This window comes from Nelusetta ayraudi, unplaced genomic scaffold (genome assembly GCF_046127955.1).
Source record: "Nelusetta ayraudi isolate G7.1 ecotype Tasmania unplaced genomic scaffold, CSIRO-AGI_Nayr_v1 ptg000120l, whole genome shotgun sequence".
Classification (NCBI taxonomy): Eukaryota; Metazoa; Chordata; class Actinopteri; order Tetraodontiformes; family Monacanthidae; genus Nelusetta; species Nelusetta ayraudi.
Window position 1 is genome coordinate 109,549 of NW_027466170.1, and position 25,268 is coordinate 134,816.

General features: G+C 47.1%; 1 protein-coding gene across 3 annotated transcripts in view; it reads right to left on the reverse strand.

Moving 5' to 3' along the window:
• LOC142903984 (calsyntenin-2-like) overlaps window positions 1–25,268 on the reverse strand; it is a 191,846-nt gene that overhangs the window by 40,180 nt on the left and 126,398 nt on the right. For all 3 annotated transcript variants that reach the window (XM_076049904.1, XM_076049902.1, XM_076049903.1), the window contains exons 4-8: window positions 22,253–22,461; window positions 17,999–18,148; window positions 6,036–6,221; window positions 3,327–3,584; window positions 2,532–2,653 (exon numbers count right to left, since the gene is read on the reverse strand). In XM_076049904.1, coding sequence (XP_075906019.1) covers window positions 2,532–2,653; window positions 3,327–3,584; window positions 6,036–6,221; window positions 17,999–18,148; window positions 22,253–22,461 — 925 coding nt within the window. The remainder of the gene's footprint in view (window positions 1–2,531; window positions 2,654–3,326; window positions 3,585–6,035; window positions 6,222–17,998; window positions 18,149–22,252; window positions 22,462–25,268) is intronic.

A 25,268-nucleotide genomic window follows, 5' to 3' on the forward strand; every position in this document is an offset into this window, starting at 1 on the left:
ACTAGATAACAACTTATTGTGGCGCCACTGGTGAATCGCTATTGAACACACGGCGATTCAAACAAGCCTTCCCTCCGTGTGCCAAAGGCAGTTATTTTTTATTCTTCTTTTAAGACTGGGATTGAGTCATTTTGTGGACTTGTCGTCATTCATGCTGCCGCTTCCTGATTGACTTGTCTATTTTACAACATTTGCTGGCGAGTCTGCATTGAAATAAATTTGAAAATCTGCACAAAAGGGCCTGTTTGGCACGGGCTCAATGAAAAGAAAAAAAAAAACCCTCTTCAAGCCACTAAAAAGCTCACCTCATCTTTCGGAAGAATGCAAGCAGCGCAAATCACAGGGCTTAAAACCTGGAATTACATGGAACACAATGGCCCAACTTGCATTAAGCCTCAAACTACTTTATGGCTGCTATTAAGAGAAAGCGCACCCTTTTTCTTCCAGCAGGTAAAACTAATATCTGAAATCATCGTCCGCGGCAGTCATTATGTAGCGACAGGCTACGGCTGATTGGATTGTATAAGAAATTAATTGCACTCGTGTGATAAAACCCAGCGTAGGAGGAAAAGGGGGAAATGTTTTTGTGGGAGGCTTTCTCAGCGCTGGAGGTACTCAGAAGTTCATTTGTTTTAAAGACATTAGCTGAAGTGGAGGAAGTGGCTGGGAAGCCGAGGGGAGATGGAGACTTAATGAAAGTTTCCGTTCATGCCCTGCAGTTTCAGCCACAACTGAGAAGTATGAGACAAAAAAAAAACACAGAAGGAGGGGCTCTGCTGAACCAACAGCTTAACAAGCAGCTGCGCAATGTCTGTGCCTCCGCATCCGACTCAGTGCTGCGATTAGAAGGGAGATTGGTTTTAAATAATACTGCGTATAGGTTGGACTGACATTTAAATTATTACAGTCAAAATTTAGTCAAATTCTTATAGAATAATCACATTGCAGCCATGTAAAGAAGTAATGCAGCAACTGTGTAGTAGATGTATGGTAAACCAAACAGGTGCAGGAGCATTCTGTGCAGCCCCCACAGTAGCGAGTGCTGCCGCTAACATGAACATGCTAACCCAATTAACGGTACAGACAAGACAACCAGGAAACGAGAACACAGATAACTGCCGACTGATTCCAAGCAGGGAGGCCCAGTGTCTGAATTCCTCCAGATGATTTCACACACACACACACACACACACACACACACACACACACACACACACACACACACACACACACACTCAGTGGGGAGACTGATGGATGACCTCGTTCCTGCTCTCCCCCCCACCAATCAGGAGCAGGCAGTCTGTCTGATCACATTAGCCCTGGAAGCTGCAGCTGGATGTCTGGGCTCAGCTGCGTGTCTCTTCCCCACGCTGAGAGAACTGTCACCGCTGAGAAAGTGGCGGATCCGGAGGGTCGAGGTGACCCGTTCGGCTTCCAGACGGCGTCAGGTCACCGCAGACACCTGCCGCCCGGCCACACCTGCAGCGCACCGTGTGTGTGTGTGTGTGTGTCTCTGACAGAGTCGCGTGCGCCGCGTCGCGACCCGAGAGCTTCAGAAAAAGTTGGCTGGCCGCACGCCGAGAGGACACCCTGTGTTTAAAAAATAAAAACTACTTCTCCTCTTAATGGAGCAAGAATGAAAGATTTATGAAGATTTTTTTTCAACTTGGTGAAAAATGGGAAGTTAAGTTAATGTAAAAAAAAAAAAACTGAAAAAAAGAAAATCAAAAAAACATCAACCTTGAACATTTTAATAGTTGCAGTTTTAAAGTTGTATTTTTTTTTTATCAACTTTGGGAATGTTTAATCATATCTTATTAATTTTTGAAAAAAAAATAATTTATTCCAATGACAAATTTAAAAGTAACACAATATCCTGAATGTCCAAATGTTAATTAAGTGCTGAGATACTAATTCCATTAAAGACGGGGTTATTAAGCAGGGCGGTGAGAGACTTCTCCAGATTAACTGGAGTTAATTAAACATTTTATTAGAGGCGGGCTTCAAGCGCAGCTGGAAACACACAAAGCATTTTTTCTATACACGTGCAAAGCTTTTTAGACCCTGAAAGACGCTGTTTCCTCTCCGTCCTCCTTCCTTTAACCTGTTTTTTTAATTTACAGAGATAAACCACAAAAAAATGTCTGTGTGTACGGAAGGGATTTATAATACACACTTAATTCAAGCCAGTAACTGGCGTTTAGAAGATTAAAAACACAATTTTTCTCATTAAATAAGTTTCGAACAAATCCTAGCGCTGTTCTCAGACTGCTTCATCAGGTCGACCTGTTAGCACAGCTGCCTCATCAGCCAATCACATGGCAACACATCACGTGGCAACGACCTGCTGAAGTCCAAACCCAGTGGTGCTCACTCAACTTTGAGTTCACTGTACTCGGCTGGGAAACTCAACCCAGAAAGAAATGCCATCCAGCTTCCTGTTCATTCTGACTCTAATCACAGCAAACCTGGAAAAGGCACTGAGACCTTTGGCTCTACAGAAGAAGAACGAGTGTGTCCGGGCGCCTCACCTGCTCCAGCTTCCAGTGGAACTCTGCCGGTCTGAAGGTGTCGACCTGAGTGAAGTCTCTCCGCAGCAGGAACACCAGGCGGCAGTTGTGGACGTACAGCGAGTAGTGATGACGGTTCATCTCTGCGGAAGGAGGAGCAAGGAGTCTTTACAAACTCTCTTTACATATCCCAATATGTCAAATGCAGAAAAAAGATGCCTATTTATAATACCTGTGTAATAGAGATGTGTGATATAATACAGCTGGTGCCTAATTAACAGTTTTTTATATCACACATTCCAAAAGTCTAACAAGCAAATTGTTAAACTTTCCAGTTTAACAATTTGCTTGTTAGACTTTCCATTCCCCCCCCCAAAAAACAAAACATTATGTCAGTGATAAAAAAGATGGACCTATTTGATTCTTTTTTCTGTTTCCCTGTACAACTGCTGAATTAAATTAGAAGACCATCAGCGTTTATGAGGAGAGTGGAAACAATATTGAAACTCGGAACATCTTCGGCAGAATTGAAATAATGAAAAAGAAAAGAAAAGTGAGAAATGAAAAAGTTTTGCACAGCTTCACTGATAATCTTTTTTTTCCCCTAAAAAAAAAAAAGTAATGCTCAAGGCACAAAAACAACATTGTGTCTGGGTGAGTTAAACAAGCAAATCAGTAACTCGGCAAGATAAAATATAATCAAAAGTGTGACTGCGCTGCAGAAATGTACTGTAAATAGAAGGTGAAGTAGGACCGGACCAACCTGCAACTGCAGATCGTATCCCCCCCCCCCCCCCCTCCCCCTCCCCCACTCACCAGTCTTGTCAGAGTTACACAGCAGCGTCTCCTTCTCGGCCCTGAGGCCGGGACTGGGCCCGTGCTTCATCCAGGTGGCGATGGTGAAGTGGTCCGTCAGGTTCTGGGGAACCACCCGGTCGGGGATCTTGGCCGCCTGCCGCCCGTCGAACCTGAAGATCAGGTCGCTGTCCCTGCCGCTGTCGGTCAGCAGGGACGCGGTCCAGTTGGTGGCGGCGCTGGGCGCCGGCAGCAGGTCAGTGCTGCCCGACGACGCCCCTAGAGGTCGCCGGCGGCGGTGCAAAGGGGGAAGAAAAAAAAAAACAAAAAAAAAAACAGAGGACGCGTCAATAACGGTGGCGCGGCGTCTGAATTGGCCCTAACCTCGCGCCATGATTCTTCATGAGCGAGGCGGATGGCGGGCCTTAATACGTAATCAATGGCCGGGCGGGCAGCGGGAGGATGTGGCCGACTATCGACCGATCGATCGACCGGGCTGGGAAATGAAACTGACTTTCAGGAGGAAAGAGACGCGTGTCACTGCTCGGCAGCTCGCAACATAGCTCAGCGCTAAAAACGTAGCGCTATGGAAACTGGAGGGGACGTATTGACCGATCGTACCGCACCACACAAACGCGCAACACACACACACACACACACACACACACACACACACTGATGCCTTTGCACACGCTGGTGAAAACACATCAATCTCCGCTGCTGCGTGGCAGCGGCTCCTCCGAATCCCCCTCGTCTCTCTTCATTGCTGCCGCAGAAGCACCTCGACCTTTCTCCCGGCGCCGCCGACCTCAACTTGTTGTTTCGTCGCCTTGGTGCGCCTTTGCGTTTTCTTTTTTTTAATTCTGTCTTTTTTCTTTTTTCCACTGCCGTGCCGTTGCTGAGCCTCTTCGCGCGACGGGTCGGTTGAAAAACATTCTGCAGCCTTTAAATCACGTTTATGAATCATTTTGTTTTTACAGCAGCTTTCACGACGGTAATGAATCAAAGCCACTTGGGGAAACACACTGGTTGTTTTTTTTCTAGGAGAAAAAAAGAGAAAAATGATCAACGTCAGATTTCGCCATGTCTGCCTTATCCAGGCAACAATTGAGACACGCTGTTCATTTCTGCTAATAACACCACATTAGCACATTAATTGATGTTTTTTATTAGCGAGGTGCTGGGAGCTCTGCTTTTTCTCCACCGCCCACTTGCACCAGTGTTGACGTTGCGCCTCCAGTAATTAGATTCCCCCAGTAAATACATGTGGATCGACTTTTCTCCAGCTACAACCCTTCTCTTTGGCCGATGTCTCTGTACATTATCTAAATTGATTGCGTTTTTTAAAACACACACACACACACACACACACGAAAACAATTAGAATTTATTATTTTCCTGTCAGATAACGATTATGAGGCGTCTGAAAAGGACTGTTTAGTGGCAACCCATGCATGGGGGCCGCAGGGCCGGCGGGTGGACGAGGCGCAGCGCATCCAGATGAGCTGGAGCCCCTCCCCTTCCTTTCCCTCCCCTCCCCTCCCCTCCCGCCGACCCACCCCTCCCTCCCCTGTTTGCGGTGCAGCGTGGGCGTGATAGAACGGAGCGGCTCTGTTTGGCGCTCTGGGCACCAACGATGCAGCTCCACTGCTCATCAGTCACCAGGGAAAGTGCGGCGACATCGGAGGCGGCTGACACCCTGCGCTCTGTCACATTGTGTGTGTGTGTGTGTGTGTGTGTGTGTGTGTGTGTGTGTGTGTGTGTGTGAGAGAGAGAGAGAGAGAGACAAAGTCGCTCTTCTGGTGGCTTCATTTAGCAGAGACAGTAGATCTTTCAGAAACCAGGTGCAATGACTCTTTGTTTTGAGGGGCCGGAACTTGAGAACCGAGGTGCGTGTGTGTGTGTGTGTGTGTGTGTGTGTGTGTGTGTGTGTATAGGTGGGGAGGGGCGGTTATTGGAACAAACCAGTGTCGATGTTTGGTGCTACTGTATGTAGGGAGAGTAAATCAAAGGAGCTGCAGTCAGAGGAGGAGACCCGGCACTTCCTGGTGCTGTGGTCATAAACCAAAACCCAAAATGATGTCCCTTTAGCACTAAAAGTGTTTTTTTTAAATGCTAGCCTAGCGTTCCCAGCGGGAGTCGAGCCGAGACGGTTTAAAACCTGCATCCATCAACGAGTTCTTTGACCCAGGTTGACATTGGGTCATCGTCCGTTTCCTACTGCACCTAAAAGCCGATTGTTAACAGGTTAAAATAACCTTTTTGGTTAGCGATAGCGGCGTGTAACTCTCTACTCCGGTGGCCTCACTTAACAGGGAGAGTTACCAGAGAACCGAGTCGACGCGAGACAGCAGCAGTCGACAAGATTCTTTCAGATGTTGGTTGAGGGGCGGGGGATGGGGCCTCAGGGCTCGTCTGACCCCGGCACCTCGGCCGGCCGACCCACTGATGCTCTTAACAGCAGTTTACTCCCAATTCACATCATGATCTTTCAGCTCTGTCAGACGGTATCTTTGATCAGCCGGGCGGCGCCGATTTAACACATCCAGCGGCGGCCAAACAGCCCCAGGTGCATTCCTCAAGTTATTTACCGCGACCTCCCACCGAGCCAAACTTCATTCGAGCTGCTCGTCAGTCCGATCACGTTGGCGCCATGGACGGGACACAGCATGGATTACGCAAAGAGAGAAGGAAGTAACATTTCCCCCTTCTTTCTTTTGGAGGACTGACCACAGAGCTTCTGCAGGGATTTCTCCGAGTAGGTCTCGCGGTCGCAGCCTTTGCCGATGTGGCTGGTCTGCAGCTCCACCGTGGTCCTCACTGACGACAGCGGCCCGCCACACGTCTCCAGGTGCATCTTGGGGAACAGCTGCTTGCTTCCTGTCCCCGGCTCGTAGTCCACTTGCTTGTTCCAACCTGGAAAGACAGGCCGAAAAAATAAAAGCATACGTTAGAAAATGAGAGATATGGGACTACAAAAAAAACACCATATAAAGACGGTGGTTCATTTTCAGTTACCAAATGAGCACACAATGAGTCTGCCCATCCAATTTCTATTGGCCATTATCCTGCATGGATGTATCTGGAGGGAATATCTCCTGGCGCCACAGCCGGCTTCGCACTCCTGGGAGAAAAGACACAGCGGCACAGCGAGCTACCACAGTCACAGCCTGGCTGCTGTTACCTTTACCAGTCTTTTTTCCGGTTGAATTTTGGTGCAGATGCAGCCAGACTCTTAATCGAAGTGCCGGCATCCAGCAGAAGAAGAATTGGATTTGATTTCTCACTCGTCACGTTTGTCACTTTGGCGACGGTGCGTTTGTCCGAACGGGCTGCTATCAAAACCAGGACTCTGCTGCCACTGATACTTCTAGCGTCACAACCCGACATCTGTCTGTGGCCCTGATAATGAAATTGCCACTTTGCTGACGGAGTTCAGTGGTCATTACGCCGTCACTGGCTGTGCCATCAGTCGTGAATTGCGCTTTTACGCCCGGGCAGGCTACTATTTTGTTCAACAGCAAGTATGCCCCCCTCCCACCTCTCTCTTTGTGTGTAAATTTTTGTTTATCTGCAAAACTTCTGACAGTGACAACAATAAATGTCGCAGCCTGCTCTGTCCACACGTGAATTTTGTGACAAGGCGAGTCAATTTTGCATCGTCTCTCACTTTCAAACAGGAAACTAGGCACATCCGTAACTGCATTCAAAGGATATTTCAAACGTCTGCTTGGCTGGAACGCCGTCAGTCTGTTTACCTTCTTCCTTCCCTCACCAGGCGGCACTGAACCAACAGTGACGAAACTCATCAGGAGCTCAAACACCTCAAAAATGTCAGGGTCAAATGACCGTTTTTGAGCTTCCAGGGGGGAAAACATTCAGCCCAGTGGCGCAACAGTTGCACGTATCCATCGTGCAGCATCCAGCAGTTTTATGTCTCTAGACGTGAACATTGTCATCGTGTTTTGTAGCCCAAACAGCCACTGTAGCCTCCAAGTCGTTCAACTCCTGCAAAAAAAAAAGTCCAAATGCAGAACCACTGGAACGTCGGCCAGCCTTCCTGACTGACTGCTGTTTGCTGCCGTGCACGTCAGGCCTGCGTCCTCTGTTCCCCGCTGCCTTACGCTCTCTCATGCACCATCAGAAGCTGGAAGGGTGAACCCAGGAAGTGAGACATGAAGGAGGCGAGTTGCTTTCAGTGGCTCACCTGACTGCTAAATCTGCCATGTTGGCTTCCTTGCACGCTTAATACAACGCGCATGCACACACACACACACACACACACACACACACACACACATGGCACAAGGCAACGGGTTTGTAGCGTCTTTATTCTCAACGACTTCAAGTGCTGCACGCCGCTGCTACCGCAGATATTATGGGATTGTCAGAGGCTGTGATGAGAATAGGCACAAACAACAGAGGGGAAACGCAAACAAAGGCACATGCACGGCAAGTGTGGAGAAAAAGAATAAATACGGAGCGCACAAACAGAGGGCTGTGGGATTTTTGCATCTTTCCCCTCAAACAAATGTGCCTTTTTGCACAGTTGCTATACATCCTGCCAAAGTCTCTCTTCTGTTCTGAACAGATCACTTCATTCTGCGCTCTCCTTTGTCGGTTCAAGGGCGGCAGACAAAGACGCCCTGGGAATAAGAGGAAAGCGCAGCTCCGGGCCAAAAACGGGAAGAGACTGTCACATTACTCCCAGTAAAACTGACACTTGTCATTGTTTTACTACTTTCCCTCTTTTTAACCGAACAAAAGGACATAAAATCACAGATTTCCATCTCGCAGAGTGTCAGGAAGTGTCGAGCTATATTTTCCTCCCCTCACCTCCAGCCGATGTTAAAAAGAATTTATTGACCTTTTCATGTTGCGTGAAGCAAATGGGTAAACTGGCACGTTCCACAATGTCATTTTTTTCTATTTATACCAGCGTGGCATTGCATGTATGGTTTGTTGTGCTAATGGAGTTGCTCCAGCTCAAAGCATTGATCGTAAGCAGTAGAAAAAAAAGGGGGATACCAAAGCGCTAACCTTCAAATCCTCTGGGCTGCGTGTGTCTGAATATGAATCTCTGGCCTGTTTATCTTTGCCTGGATGCAGAAAAAAGTGACCCTCCAAATAAATAATAAAGTATCATCTTATCTTATCTCACATCTTCAAGTCACCAAAACTAGTCCTGTTGCCTTAAATGAACTTTCAAGAACGTCCAAGTGAGTTGTTAGTTTGAAAAAACTTTGTTACACATCCTTCTCAGAGCAGCACATGCAGCTAGTTTATTTGATTTTTTAATCCACTGCTTTGTACACACAAGGGAGTACGAAGTTTAATTCATTCGACCCCTTATAGACACACCTCTCCTTTATAACACACCGACCCCCATTAGCTTGCATGAGCGGCCATCGGCAGAAGTCGCCGTATCCAATGTCAGCTTATGTCACATTGATGCCAATTACACAGAGGGTTTACTGTAAAACACTCGGTGTCGGGCCTGGGGTGACCCCCGTCGTGACAGGTGCTGATGATGAATGTAAACAGAGGGTACGTGACGTTACGCCCACAGACATAATGAGGAGCAGGCTCACTCGTAGCGGGAGGAGCAGGTCAGAGGGATGCACGCTGCATAAAATCAATTTGAGAAGATGCGGTCGAGTCACAGATTGAGCTGATAATAAAGAGAAATAAGCAAGTTGTCAGTGGCTCGAAATAATACGTCCTGCGGGACTTTTGGAGAAGTGCACGAGTGAGTTCTTAATTAAGTCAACAATGGTTATAATATGTAGATTACAGCTGTTGGCTGACATGCAGATCCATGAAGAAAAGATTGGATCTATTAGTTAAGAGCATAACTACATTGGTTCGACATGATCAGCCCAGGGGTTTCCAGGTCTAGTGGAGAAACGGCAGAGACACCAGCAGATCGGTGTCACGGTCTGTCTCAAACACTGATGGACCAACTGAAGAGCAAAAAATGAGATCAGCACTGGCTCAGCACGTCAAAGAGGTGCTGGGAATCCACAGCCAGGTTGCCAGTTTGTCTGTGAGACAGGTTGAACTACAAGCTAGCTTTGCTATTTAAGACTGCGGCCATGACACAATAACTACCAAAGCCAAGCAAAACATCAGAATGATGACGTTAAACAAAGCAGATCATTAAGAATTCCCCTTCTCTCCCCCTTCTGATTTACTGTCTCGCACTCTCAGATTATGTTGCTGTTGCTGAGGCAGTAGTTCCACAACAGAAGCATCCACCACGAAGTCAAACATATTCCGCAGAGGGAACGCCGGGGTTCTTTGAATTCAGTTCAGTGATATAAGGATGTTTGAGCAAACTAAGTTGGGTTTTTTTGTGCTAGAACAGAGGAAACGACCGCCACGTTTCTGTCTGCAGCCTGAAATCATTATCTTTGCTCACAGGCTCGAAGCATCCACTGAAAGCATTCCATATATTTTGCATTACCATTCCTAAGAGTGTGTGCGCACTTGGGCTTCCTAAAAGGTCTATTTCAGTGGCTGCTATCATGTGAGAAGCAGCGGTTCCTGTACTCTTTTAGAGACACCAGCCGGCTCCATTTGTGTCCCTACTAAATCATTTAGGGACTATTTAAGGGGCTCTCTGGGACACTGCTGCCGCTCCTCTTGCCCGCAGATCTGCCCAAGCTCCCATTTAATAAAGAGGGAGAGAGTAAAAAAAAAAGATCTAAAACAAACAAACCAAAAAAACACACACAGCAAACACGTTCAAACGTGAAGAGAAAAACCTGCAAAATGGAATATAGATGCCTGCATTACAAACAAAAAGCACAGAGGCATTGAGGCTTGAAGCGCTGATTCCTGGCCAGTGCACCAGTCACACAGCTGCACACAGCTGCACACAGCTGCACACAGGCTGGTTGCACAAAAGAACAGTCACCTTTAGAGCGGTGCAGCTTTAATAAATAGGATGCTGCGCTCTGCACTGAGTCGTGTGTCTGCACAACTGAGGAGCGCTACAGAGTGCATGCAGGAAAACAAAGTGTTTCTCTCTTTGTAAACAGGAGTGGCGGGAGGGGGGAGGGGGTCGGGCAAAGCAATTATGGACAACAACAACAACACGGATCTGGTTTGGCAGTACAGGGTCTTTGAGCAGGATTTAGGATTTAGTCAAGAAATGAGTACGAGGTGATTGTTCATCTTTTTTCATCTTTGTCTTAGTAAACCTAAGACTTGGCAACACTGCAAGTCATGTGATCCCACAGCTGAGGCAGTGGCTGAGGGAAAATCTGTAATTTGGAGTTCAAAAGTGGATGGATGTTCCATGTTTTTCCAGGATCTTGTTCTTTTGAGATAACACACAACGGAAATAATCCAGGTAAAAAGTCAGCTGGCTAAGCTAACTGTCCGGATCTCTTTCCTGCATGGTAACAGGCGCTAACGCGGGACTGGACAGAGGTGGTTTAAGCCAAGGCTCAGTTGCGTTCTTCCTTCAACTTGGTTCGGCAGCTCTGTCCGATCCGAATCGTACGGTAAATGAAACAACCACAGCGAGTCAACAGGGGATACATCTTATATTGAATTACTTTCTCACAGAAGTTTAAATTCATCAAAACAGAAATGACGTCTCTCGCAGAAGCACGGACGGGTCAATGACACACGCCGGCCGGCCCGGGTCCCCATCACCGGCTCCGCCTCCCGGCCGAGGCACAGGTCCGGCCTCCTCGAGCGCAACAAGCGGAGAGCGAGAGACGCAGAAGCCGGGAAGATGGATGGAGGTGCTTAAGAAAATGATGCATCATCACACTTTGACGCCGTTCCGCGTCCCTCCGGAGAGCGTGGGGGAGCGTGCACGGGCGAGCACGGGCGCGTCTGTCATCACAAAGTTGTCGCGCGGGGGCCGCACGGGACGACGGCTGTGCATGCGTGTGTGTGCATGTGTGTGTGTGCATGAAAGTGCTGACGGTACGTTCAAGTAGTCAGGCAGGGGGTCGTCATTACTCGCTGCAGCCATCAGTGAGAGAGCCAATTTCCATTTAAAAGAGCACTCGGCTCCTCTTCCCCTGCCTCTCCTGTCTCTCTACCTCCGCCTGCCCCATCTCCATCCTCTTCACCGCGTGCCATCTTTCTGATTTATCCCCCTCTTCAGCGGCCATCCATCCCTCCTCCCCCCCTCACCCCCCCGGCTCGACAGCATTCATCTCAGCGCTTTCATACGTCCCCTTTCTTTTTTTTCCCATTCTTTTTGAGCGGACTTTGCTCTTTTCCTCCGATCTCGAGCGCGCCGAGAGCTCTCACTTGTTCTGCTGAAGCGCTGCTGCCTGTTAAAGGTTGCACCCGAAAACAGGGCAAAGATTCGAAAAGACTGAAGGGATCAGAGCGAAATCTTTCCGGCTGCCTGAGAGTCGGAAGATGAGAGGGAATGATTCCGCGCGACGGTTGCACAAAGTTTCCGGAAACGCATCCCAATAAAGCCACGTTTGTGTTTTGAAGGATTTTTTGTTTCCTTGTCTTTAAAAGCGTTTTTAACGCTCGACTGCCGTTTGTTTAATAAAACTTCAGATGGCACGTTTGGATGGAAAACGGCCCTAAAAACCCCTCTGACTGAAGCGAGGGCCTCAAGAAATAAACTTTGCGCAAACTGTTAATTTTTTAATCTGGGATATCTCTCTTATCGGTCTTTGGCAACCTCAATCTGTCTCATTCCATAGCCAGTCGGCTTCCTTTGAGCTGTGACAGAACCAACAGCAGCAAGAAGAAGGATGGAGGGGAGGGAACTGCAAGCCAGGCCGCTGCAGATGAGACAAAAGTGAATTAGAAAAACATTTCTGCTAAATATCTCAATCAAGAACTCATTCATGCTGAGGAACCAAAACATTTTGGAACCTTTTGCCATCTCTGTCATCGTCTCCTTAGCATTAGCAGTGAATGTGCTATTGCTGGGCTGAGCTTGTCATTTCCTTTTTTCTGATTGGCTTTACGGTGGCCCTCAGTGGTGACCAGAACTTTGATGGAGATGCAGTCAAACGTCACAATGCAAAAACGAATCGCTCCATGGAATCAGCATAGTTTCACCACCTCGTCTCAGTAATGGTCTCAGCAAGTGTTACTCAGCCAAACCCGCAACAATCTAAAACAGAGCAGTCAACACCAGCAGATGAGCAAACTGTCATTTGTTTATTTTTTTAGAATGACACACTTTTCAGACTTGCTGCACCCCCCACAGATGCACGCTGCTGACAAATGGAACGTGGTTTGTCTTCCGATTTGATCAGATTCGACGCTAATAATGAAGTGACAGCGGTGATGTGACTGACCAAACACGAGTTTCAAGACAAACTCAGTTTGATAGAAAAATGTTGTTGAGAAACAAGCAAAACAAAACGACTATTTGTCATTCCGCCGTCTCTTCGAAATGAAATTAGGCCGTTTCTCATTTTCTCTGACTGGGAGAAAAGCCTCCAATAAACCAGCCTAATTTAGTGTTTAGGGTGAGTTGCCTCTCAGAGGATGGGAGAGAAAATGACAGAATAATCCCGGCGTTTAAGGCCGAGACACAAAATCATTAAAGGGAAGGAAAAAAATGAGAGAATCTGAGGCGGAATGCTTCTGGGATTCTCCACCTTCCACCGGGTGGCAGCGCGCGGAGAGACTCCTCCACCCCGTCACGTCAGATCCCTGGAGGATTGGAGGCTCGCTGGGATTACACGGCGTGATCCCCGCCGGCGTGTCTGCCGCGCCCCCGGCGGCGACGGGGGACTTTTGTCCCGGCAGGCTGCTCTTTAGTCACTTAGCGAAGTTCACGGCCACAGGTGAGAGTGGGAGGAAGAAGACTGAGGAACATCTCAGCCAAACCCACTGCCTGTTAACAAGATCGCGGCTGCCGTTTCAATAATGAAAAATAAAATAAGATTTAAAAAAAGCCACGCCATGCTCCTCCTCCTCCTCCGGAATTTTTCATCCATGTTCCCTCCTTAACCCTTGAACCCCCTCTTTCTTTGTTTTGTCTCCCATCCTGTCACCGCTGGCCTCCGTTTTTTTTTTTAAATCTCTTTATCTGCAGTTTCTCGCTCTTGTCCTTGCGGCGTCTCAACGTCGTCCTGACACTTTAGAAGCACTATAAAGGAACCTCGACAGGCAGCCAGACGAGGACGGAGGGGGAGAATAATCGCAAGAGAGTCTTCAGACGTACAACCGTGCATGACTGGGAGCCTGCAGATGTATATAAGCACACACACACTTTGCTTTTCATCCAGCCGCCGCTCTGCGCTGACACAATAAGGTGAAGCCAGGGTTCCAGGACCGCCCCTGTCTTTTTACCCCTGCCACCGTTTATCCTGCCCCCCTTCCTGCCTCAAGACACGGGGGGCGGATTGAAGGGAGGAGAAGGGGAGGAGAAGGGGAGGAGAAGGTGGATGAGTTGAAACCTTTGACTCTGTGTGTGTGTGTGTGTGTGTGAGAGAGAGAGTGTGTGTGTGTGGGTTACAGTGGAGCACAATAAAAGCGAAAAGGTGAAGCACGGGAGGAGAATCTCGTTAGTGTGATTTACGCGGGAGTCCAGCGGACTCGGGGAGGAGAATGAAAGAAACATGAACACGAAGGCGAAGCCGGGAAGCCGGACGGGAAGATAAGAGGAGAGACAAGAGGGGGAAGGCAGAGGGATGACTCTCACTGGAGAGCAGGGGGAACAAAGTATAGGGAATAAAGATCAGGGCGTCCAAGACCAGAAAAAAAAAAAAGAATAGGAAGCAAACGCAGGAGATGAGGGGAAACAAGAAGAAGGTTGGAGCTGCAGCCGGACGGCCAGAGGTTAGAGAGGAGATGAGAGGGAAGTGTTGAGTCATTTATTTCCCAGCTCTCTCCGTAATTCACCCTGTTCCTCCTGCTATCAGACATCAGCACCGCCGGCTTCCACACACACACACACACGGGCGTGCACACACGCACTGAGGCAGGTACAGAGACACACACTCGAATGTCTTCCTCCTGAAAGGTTCCTTCCTTCACGGCCTTCACACAGCGGACGCGCAAGAAATAATAATTTGAAGATGTTTGGGTGTCTGTAAAGACTTTTACAGACTTTCAGACTCTTTGCACCTTGGATCGGGTCCCTTTGGTTTCCAGATTAGAAATGTTTGGACCTTTTGCTGAGACACAGATAACGAGCATGGCGGCGATTAGATGCTGATGAATAACACACGTCTGGGTCTAATCAGAGGTTCAAAAAGAAAAAAAAAACAGCAGATAAAGACCAGGAAAAAAAACAAATGAGAACGTCCTTCATTCATTCTTCACGCCTGCAATTGTTTCAAGCGAAGACGCGTCTCATAGATCACAGTTAAAAATCCTACGCAATCGTTTTGTTTCTATGTAAATACTTTGCAAAATGGAGCCACGCAGCGTGTCGCCATTCCCACAGACACCAGGGAGCGCCGAGATTCAATGAGGTGCGTCATCTGGTGAGATCAGGCTCAGGCTGGTGTCGTAGACAAAGGCCGAGGTGCTGAGGAGAAGAGAACCCAGCCGCTGCTTCTCTTCGGGTCTGTGACTTTACAACGTCTGGCGGCGCCGCCCTCCCCTGGGCTGCTTCCTCTTTAAATGCACTCCATCTCAACTCACCTCGTCTTCCCACTCAGTGATCCACATCCCAGAGGTAAACACGCACTCACACACACGGTTTATTATCAGGCTCAGGCGACACATTGCCGACCTTCACATTCATTCTTTATGAACTGAGCGTCTCCGCGTGTGCATGTGTGTGGGCGACTTAAAATGACCCAAAGACATTTTTAAGACAATTATTAACCCGAAAGCTACAATTTAAGCTTTTTGATAGCTTTTTCAGAAACAAACCAAAAAATCAAATGCTGACCTTAAAGCATAATGTGATATTATTCGCAATTTAGGTTTGTGAATTTCATAGGACAAAGTGAAACCTTGTTGATAATGTATGTGTGTGTGTGCGTGTGTGTGTGTGCGTGTGTGTGTGTGTGTGTGTGTGTGTGTGATATCGCCAAACTAAATTGTCTCTTGTAAAATATATTGGAGGTGATTATTTTTGCAGATGTTCAAACGAAAAGGAATAATAATGAAAGAAAAGATATATAGTAACGTCAGTGGTTGCCAGCATTTCTATGAAAATGTAACTGTGACTAAGACTTTTAGAGGGAGGCTAAAAAATCTAATTAAACCTAATTGGGTCACTTGAGAAATATTTTATTGTTAAATTGCCAGACTTCACAAGTGCTGCAGTGAGGACGCACACGCAGGCGTGTGTGTGAATGTGTGTGTGTCTGTCAGGATTCTCCACCAGCTCAGTGAAGACACGTGATTATCCAGGAGAGACACACAGCTGAGCCCACACGTCCAGAGCCAAGCAGCGTCTCTAATGCGAACAGACATATTACCGTTTTGTTACAGAATGCAGCAGCTTTTTAAATGTGTCCCTGTGCCTGTTTGTGTTTGTGTGTGTGTGTGTGTGTGCGCGCGTGCGTGCGTGCGTGCCTGACATTCCAGCAGTGGCCTTCCTTATAATACGACAAGCGGCAGCCCAAAATATCCCCTGATCTGTGGCCATGGCATTTACTTCTCCCTCTCCACCTTCCCTTCATCTGGGCTGCCAAACAAGGCTCACAGCGCCGAGTGCCCTTTCATCAGGGGACGGCGTCTCCGGCGCCGCTGTGCATTTGTCTGCAGCTCCCTGGCTATAATTGAGGGCTGAAAATCATAATTTCAGAGAGAAAGGAAAAAAAAGGCACCCCCTCAAAATATGCATATGTATATATATATATATATATATATATATATATATATATATATACATATATATATATATATATATATATATATATATATATATGTTATCATAGCGCTCCCCTCACTATGATAACCCAGTGAGGGCAGGGTTTTTGGGTTCGTTTAATACTTATGTTCTCACATCTATGTTTGGGATCTCTTTTGTTAAAAAATGGGTTTTAACTATTTACTTATTTATATCTAAACAAACAATTCGGTAAGTATTTATTAATATATATATATATATATATTGGAAAGTGGCTTGATAGACACGACTATTGTCGAGAGCCTCAGACTCAGAGCTCATGTCCTTCTGCACAGCCTCCTCTACACACTGGCCCATGGGAATGTGGGGAAATATAGGACAACTTTCTTTGTGGCTGAAAGCGTGTTTAGATTGCATATTCTTTTGTAAAACTTAGGCAGTCAGTTTTTTAAAAAGTCAAATGCATTGGTGACCACCGGGGGCAACAGAAAAATGTTTTCTCGCTGTGCGGTAACCCTGCAAAATACTGCACCAGGGTTTATTTCTGCTGTGGACACTGAGTGCCCACTTTGGGTTGAAATGCTCCATCGCTTGTTAACACAGAGGGCGCTTGTTAGTGTATCTTGGCTTGTGGACGCGGTGAAGACAACTGGATGAAGCTCAAAGCGGAGGGAGGAAAGGGGAGCGATGTGACCACGAACTTGGTGTTTCCTCCTCGTCTGACTGTTTCCCAAACTGCTGATCTACTGGGATTCTCACAATCGTGTCTTGAGTTTGCAGAGAAGAGAAACTATGCAGCGAGTGTAACCACTGGTTACAGCCAAGGTTTGCAGAAGACTCTCTGAGCACACAACACATCCAACCTTGACTTCCCAGATACACAGTTAAATACACAGTTCCAGAGTCATTCTTATGACTTATTGATTGGTCTATGTGACCAGCCTGTCTAGGTCTTGGACGAGTGACGGGCAGCTAAATAATCCCAAATCAGGCCAGCTGGGGGCGCTGCATCAGCGGCTTGGCTGTCGTTCCCCACGGCTCCACGTCGGTGAATCGTGAAAAAAACGATTCGAAAACTCATCATTTGGAGGTGGACAGGGGGACATGGTGCCGCTACGCTAACAGCTCGAGCTGCTGCTTCATTATCGGAACGCCTGTTACATTAGCAACCAAGCCAACATAAAAGGGCGAAACCTCCCCTCGAAAACATCCAGCGCCAATTAGCTTGTTAGCGGCGGAAAACAGAGTGCACATGGTTACAAGGCCAGCTGTCACCAGCCATTTACTGCACCCCTCCCCGCACTCCCCACTCCACCCCACCCCACACCGCACCCATCCCACGTCCCGGTCACATGGCGAGGCACCGCGTACACACCACAGGACGACTGGCTGCTCCGGTTCTGCAGCTTTACAGCGGCCTTTCTTCCACGACACTTTTCCGAGCTGGTCTCGGCTGCGTGTGCGACGCTCTAAAGCAAAGTGCAATTGATCACGTTGGCGGGTGCGCTCGACAAGCCAATTCCTCCGGTAGGGAGGGAGGGAGGGAAGGGGAGAAGAGGAGCGGTGTCGGGGTACAGCGGGGGAAACAAGGCGGCGGAGTGATGAAAAAAGGCGGCAGGCAGACGAGAGGAGAGAGGGAGCAGAATCAATGAGGCGTGCTAACAACGCTAAGCACCTTACATTTAGAGGTAAAGGGAAATCAAACACACTGACGTTATGAGATGCAAATAATCACATCCGCGTCCCAGCGGGCCACAAGTGCACACACACACACACACACACACGCACAAATACACACACCGAGCAAACTTCTGCAAACACACACAAATGATTTCATTTGTGTGTCTCTGGGTGTTGAGAGGCAGAACTCTCAGACCTGCCCCAAGTCCGTCACACACACACACACACAATACAAAGAGAGGGACACGCCCACCTTGCCAGCCAGGTTTGCACACGGGCTTGATGTCGATGCGGACGGGGACGCTGCGCAGCGCCCTCTTCTGGCCGCAGTCCCAGGCCGTGACTTGGATCTCGTACTGCTGCTGCCGGTCGTAGCTCAGCTTCTCCGTGTTCCTGATGTTACCTTGGGTCAGAGACAAAGAGCCGTGGTCAAAGTCTAGCAAGCTGAAGATCTGCTTAAAAATTGCATCGCTTGAAGCACAACATCTGTGAAGTTGCATTGTCACCATTTTAAATGAGTGAGGACACAGTCAGTATTTCAATACAGTGACATAAGAGAACCTCCATCAAGTTGAAGGTAAGAAGATACAAAACAAACGTGGAGAAAAAGACCCAGGTGTCCGACTCCACTGTGTTGTATGTCATCTATGACATGTTTGTGTGTGTGTGTGTGTGTGTGTGTGTGTGTGTGTGTTCTTCAGAAATAATGGCTATTTAATTTCAATTTGAGAGCGTCATCATGCATCACAGCCAAACGAGGTCCGATGCCTTAATATCATCAGGGTAACAAATGAGACGACGGCCTGGCTGGCAGGTAGGCTCAGTCTTTAACAAGCGCCGTGATTAATGCTAATCTCTCCCTGAATTAAGACGACATTTTCATCGCTCCCTGACGCAATGCAGATGAAGCCCAAGCGTCCCTGGCCCCTCCCCTCGAGGGCGACACGGGCTTACAACATGTTGCTTGCTTGTTTATGGATTTTTTCATATTCCACTGTTTTCCTTTCCTCTGGTAAAAAAAGTGAAAATATGACATCTCTCTCAGGTTGGTGACTATGGGTGTGCGTTTCCACCAAGAAGCCCGCCTACTTTCTGCCTCCTTCCAAACGAGAAAAACTGCAGCAAAGCATCAGTTCAATCTCAGCAATTCTGCCGGAGGCTTTAAACAGAGGGCTAAACAGTCTGTTTTTCTAACATTATGGGAAGTGTTTTCAGTCAAATGAATTTAAAATGGGTGTAGCATTAGAAAAAAGAATGGGTCAGTTTTCAGTTTTCACGCACATGCAGGACCCTGAAGGCAACTCTGGGACCTCCACCAGCCTCCACTCAGGTCTTTGGCCCAAACACCAACACAACCCAGCGGGCGTCTCCCGCGACGTCCGGAGGGCACGAGGGGGAGTCCTCATGCTCCTAATGCGTTAATATTTGATGATCCTTTTCGCCGGACGTGGCCAAGAGGGGAAGAGACACACTTGGTTCCCGTCAGTGGTGGCATTGAGATGGATTAGCGGCGACTGATGTTGCAGCGGCGCCGTTTGCCTCCCTCACCTCTCCGTCTCCCCTCGCAGCTCATTTAAATTCTGTCCAAACTCACCACCATCACCTCCCCCATAGACCCACCCAACACCCGTGTGCACCTTTGTCTCTGTTTGCAGCCTCATTCATTTTCAACTACTGCTGTCTCATCAGCCCTCGATATGCACGCTCACACACTCGCCCCCTGACGCCGCGACACACGCTCCTTCAATTACGACATCAACTTAACTGTGTCAGCGGCCCGTTTCGTGCTGTGACTGCCGTGAGTGGCCGGCTAATAAATGACTACTTTACCCTCCATCTCACCCTCTCCGCTTGCCTCCTTATCAAATGTAGGTAAACACACACACTGGTGCACACGCACACACGTACACTGCGACACATGCGGAGTGAAGACATCCATGCATGGCTCCAGAGTTGCCTTCATTGTTCCCTGATAATTACTCTGCGGAGCTACTTAATGCTCCACAGCCGAGGTGATTTTGTTTAAAGGAATAAAGGACTTGCAAACATTCTGGTAATTGTTTCATTAAACAGAAGAACAATAAACACTGTCCTCTATCTTTGCATCTGGAACTCTATTTCCTGCTGAGCACTTCCCTCGTGCAGCGCTTTCACTTTGGGGTTTTATTTTTAACCTTTGTATGTTTCAACTCAAAGATTTCACTTGTCCTTTTCTGTCCACCTCAGGTGGAAAACATCTCGCAATCCCATTTAGCAGGAACTTCTATGCAAAGCGACTACAACACAAGCAGGAATTTAGACTGGAGGCAGCAACCTTTGTGCCAGGTGATCTTTGTTTTATAATGGCACCGCAATTAACAACTCAACATCAGTAAACAATCTCATTCCAACATTCAACAACATTCAATATTCAACAACAGTGTCGTTGATCTCACTCAGTATCTACTAAGAGCTGGGTCCAAGATGTATGGCTAATGCTGCACTGTATCCAATCTGACTGGCTCACCAACCAGATTTGTGACAGATATTCCACCAGCTAGACCCTCCAAGTTTTACTTCCCATTGCCAAACCCCTTCTCTGTGGGCTCTTTACCCAGTGGATGCATCGGGTAAATCAACTGGATTTCTGAAATGTTCCTAATGAGTTTGGCCTGGTTTTCAGCACACGTGTGGTGTGAGCTGACTTTAGACAGCCGCATGGGTCAAGAAAACTCACAGAATTGTCTTTGCCAGTCCCCTAAAAGCCTGCAGAGGGGAGAGAAGGTTAACGGCTAAGTTCTCCGTCACTTCTCTGCCCTGATCTTTTCTCTGCACTCAGTCCTGCGCCCACAGCCCAGGCCCTCCTGACCCCCTCCGTCTCCGTCCTCCTTCCCCCGGCGCTCTCCAGTTCAAGGGCTCTCAAACATTTTTTACCTCGGCGGTCAAAGGGCCGAGCGAGACCCCTTCAAGTGGAACGAGGGAGGAGAGCAAGGCACTGCAGTTTCCTCTCCTCGCCCCTGTATTTCACGTTGTGTAGCTCTTTTCACTTCGGAAGATGGAGCGGTGGGAAACGTTTTGCTGCTGGGGCAACGATTAAAGTGAAAAAAGAAGTCAACCGGAACTATTCAGGAGCATAAAAGCTGCAGAGTTCAGCCCTCCATCATCCTCAGAAAGGGTAAACATAAAGTCACGCAAATACAGATATTTTCTGTGTGTGTGTGTGTGTGTGTGTGCAACAGCTTGTTTGCACTCATTTGGCACTTTCCTGTGACGCCAAGCTGCAGATTGCAGATGGATCCAGGAAGTGATTTCTCTGCTGCTGAGCCAGTCTAACAACTCTCACCGAGCTGTGAGGCTTTGCTTGGCTTTTAATCAATCCACCTGAGAAACCGACAAAGTTTTCTTGTGAAGTGTCCCAGATTACTGCTCAGGAAAGGTAAAAACACAGACAAAAGTAGCGCTTGGTCCCTCCTTTGTGGTGGTGGCCAAGTGTGATGTGGCCATTCGTCCTACAGTTCACCTTGGCAACCGGAGGAATCGGTCATGTCAAAGTAATCATGTCAGCAAGTTGGCTGAAGGAGGACGAATCTCTGTGAACACCAACAAAGACACTTGGAAGGTAAAGAGGTGGCGCGCCCACTATCTAGAAGTAGTATCGTAGCAAGTTGTTGACTGTCACTGCGGCTCTCGGCTTCCAGCCCCACATCTTAACGCCACGTGTCATCAGCGTCACGCTACAGGGAAAAGCCTGGACGACGTGTAAATCACTGCACTCTGTTTAGCAAGTATTTATCTTTGTCACTGTTGGTTTTTCTTGTTCTTCCTGTTTTGTTTTTTTGCGCACAGATCTGTGTGATCTGATTTGTGGAGACTGATGTCTCTCGGGCCCAAACTCGACTTTGTCCTTGAAAACCTTCAAGGACCTAACTGGGCCACCCTCCAGAGAGACATCAATCAGAGCATTCAATTTTGTTTCCAAAGAATTCACTGGTAAATACGGCCAAGGTGTTTGTGTGTCACCATGTGACTATGTAGTGTTTGATAGCATGGGTGTCTGCTTCGGATGTCGGAAAAACTACCAAAGAAACACGTTGACGCAAACATTCGAACATACAGGGAAAAAAAAACATTAGCCCATAATTCACAGACAATTTTGTCAGACGTGGAACCTGAAATACCCGGAGCAAAAGCATCAAACGGGTGACAGACTGGAAGATTGTTTCTCTGCAACCGTGACATTTTTTTTCGCACTTGAACTCCTATCAATAACTTTCACTGTCAAAGCTCAGCATTATTATTATTTTTTTTTTACCTCTGATGCCTGGCTGGCACCTTTATTTAGTTCACTTCCACTAAATTAACATTAACCACTGAGGAGTTTAACAAAATAGTATATTCTTACTCATTTTAAATCCTAATTGAACATGGCGTTTCTCTGGGATGAGTGTTGGGACTTCTCCCATTTACTATGTGACTATTGTTTTATTTCAGTTTGCAACACAACCCCTTCACAAGCTGCAGCACTCACCGTTGCGATCGATGGCGAAGGGTGTCCTGGTGGTGGTGATTTGGTAGTTGCAGATCTGGCTGTACTGCGGGGAGCAGTCCTGGTCGGTGGCCTCCACCTGCAGGATGCTGTCGTAAATCTTGCCCTCCGTCACCGCCGCTCTGTACTGGTCCTCCCGGAACACCGGGGCAAACTCGTTCACGTCGTTGACTTGAATGTGCACCACCGCCCTGCGAACCCAGACACGGGGATGGATTGGATTGGATCGGCTTTTTTATTCTGCAGCAAACAACGGCAATAAATCTTCACAACACTGGTCAGAATGTCCTGAAAGAATTGCTGCCTCTTTGGAGGAGTGCCTCCACCAGGCCGGACTGTACACCTGTCTCATAAATACAAACACTGGAAGAAGTATCCACTGCAGCCATTAGTTCAGCTTGGACGGCTGAGGGCATGGGGGGGATCAATTTCCGGTGATGAATTAGTTTGGTGACCACTGGTCGCACTCCGCTTTATATAATGCACTGCCTGACCTGACCTCCATGGATTATTCGGATTGTGCAGCTTTGGTGAAAATAATACCCTTCTTTCTCCCCGTTCTCTGTACACTATTCACCGTCTTTTAAACTGCACTAATTAATCACACCATGAGCCATAAGCAATGCTTAATCAATACCCACCACTAGCCAGGAGGCGACAGATTATACAATCAATCCCTCAATCCTTTGACTGATTGCTGGTGATGGATGGCGGCGGTCCATAATTGCGGCTCTAAGCTTCGATATAATAGGAAAACACTTTGCTTTAAGAGATAAAGAGAGGGAACACGAGCATGTGGTTTATAGGATTAGCTGGCTGCTATGATAATGACGGTGGAATTATTCCATTAAAAGGCAGCTGTAAATATCCCTCCGACATGTGGTCCGCCAGAGACAAAGACGGGGACGGCGTGGGAGAGAGTCGAATAGATTTCCTCGCTGCCTTATCTGTCCTTTTCACTGTGCACAAACACGGGGGAGAGCGCTTTAGTTTCCCAGCGCAAACAGATGCGCGGCGAAATGACTTGACGACAGTCTAATAGCTGGAGGAAAAACACATTGAAGGACAAAGACCGAGGGGGTAATGTAGGGACGGTGGAAACCTTTTTTTTTTACTTGATATCAAGCAGATTTTCTGGCGTGCAGCAAATTCTGTTGAAAGCTTCTCGCAACGGCACAAATATCATATTTTAGGTCGAGCCAACAATCTGTTGGTGTGAACCCCAAAACTTTGGTTAGAAGTTATCCTCGCATTAGCCTCTAGCTTGCACTGACAACTGTGATGGAGTCTTTCCAGATACAACTTGATTCCTTGCACTTAATATTGAATGACTTGTTCCATTATATTTGCGTCATTCATGAGCTATATGCCAAATGTGAAGACACAATACCATTCTAGTCCAATACTAAGACAGAGATCCTATATGTGAAACGACAATAGATAGATAGATAGATACATAGATAGATAGATAGATAGATGGATAGATGGATAGATGGATAGATAGATAGATAGATAGATAGATGGATAGATGGATGGATGGATGGATGGATGGATAGATAGATAGATGGACAGATAGATAGATGGATAGATGGATAGATAGATAGATAGATAGATAGATAGATAGATAGATGGATAGATAGATAGATAGATAGATAGATAGATGGATAGATGGATGGATGGATGGATGGATGGATAGATAGATAGATGGACAGATGGATAGATGGATAGATGGATAGATAGATAGATAGATAGATAGATAGATAGATAGATGGATGGATGGATGGGTGGATGGATAGATAGATAGATGGACAGATGGATAGATAGATAGATAGATAGATAGATAGATGGACCACTCTGTTGAATGGCATTAGGGTTAAGGTTAAGGCTAAAATTTGGGGTAGGGTTATGTTTTGGCTGAAATTAGGGTGTCTGACGTGGGTGTCTCTCAGGGGCTCCTGATGAAAAAGAAAGTGACCTCATGTCTCTAGGACAAAGTTGACCTTTGAACCACATAGACTTGCATGGCTGAAATTAGGGTTAGGGTTACGTTTAAGGCTGAAATTAGGGTTATGATTTCGGGGTTCCTCGTGCACTAGGAGGTGGGTGTCTCTTAGGGGCTCCTGATGAAAAAGAAGGTGGTCCCATGTCTCTAGGACAGGGGTCACCAACTTGGTCACCAGGTAGCCCCCAAGGACCTCATGGGTACCCCGCAGAGAAATTGCACTGCTCGTTGAGCTGCGTCTAATATTCAGTTTTATCCAACTTTGTTAAGTCATTTTTGATAATTATTGAGAACTCATGAGCTTGATAAGTGTCTTCACATAGATAAGTATCATTAATAATAATATATAACTCAGAGAGTTTGTTATTTCAGGAGAATCTAGCAAACTGCTAGCCCTTCATATGGCTCAGGACCCATGAAGTAGCTCTCAGTGCCAGAAAAGTTGGTGACTCCTGGTCTAGATGAAGAAGACTCTCCTCTAGACCCAAGGGTCGTGGGCTTTCAGATTTAGCACGGGTGTAGTTACTGTCTGTAACTTTGAATATTAATGGTCACATGATTGATGGACATGAAATTAGACATGACAGATGACATGCGGACATGCCAATGAGATATTGTACGGCTGAGCAGTGTCCACTACTTCCGACTCCTACGCAGGGATGTTTTCTTAGACTTAATAATAATAAAAAATATATATATATGTATATATATATATATATATATATATATATATACATATATATATATATATATATATATGAGAAGAAAAACAAAAACACAACAAAGTGTAACCGGCAGGCTTGTGGGGGTTGGTGGGAAGCTAATGACGACGCCACCAGCAGTGGCGATGGGGATGAGACGCGCTGACAGACGACAGCAGCAGCGCCACTGTGTGCAGGAAATCCCTCAGCCGGCCTTGTTTTTGTCATATTAATGACACTCTCGCTCTGATTAACGTTACTTCTCCTCCCTCACTCGCTCTTTCCATCACTCTCT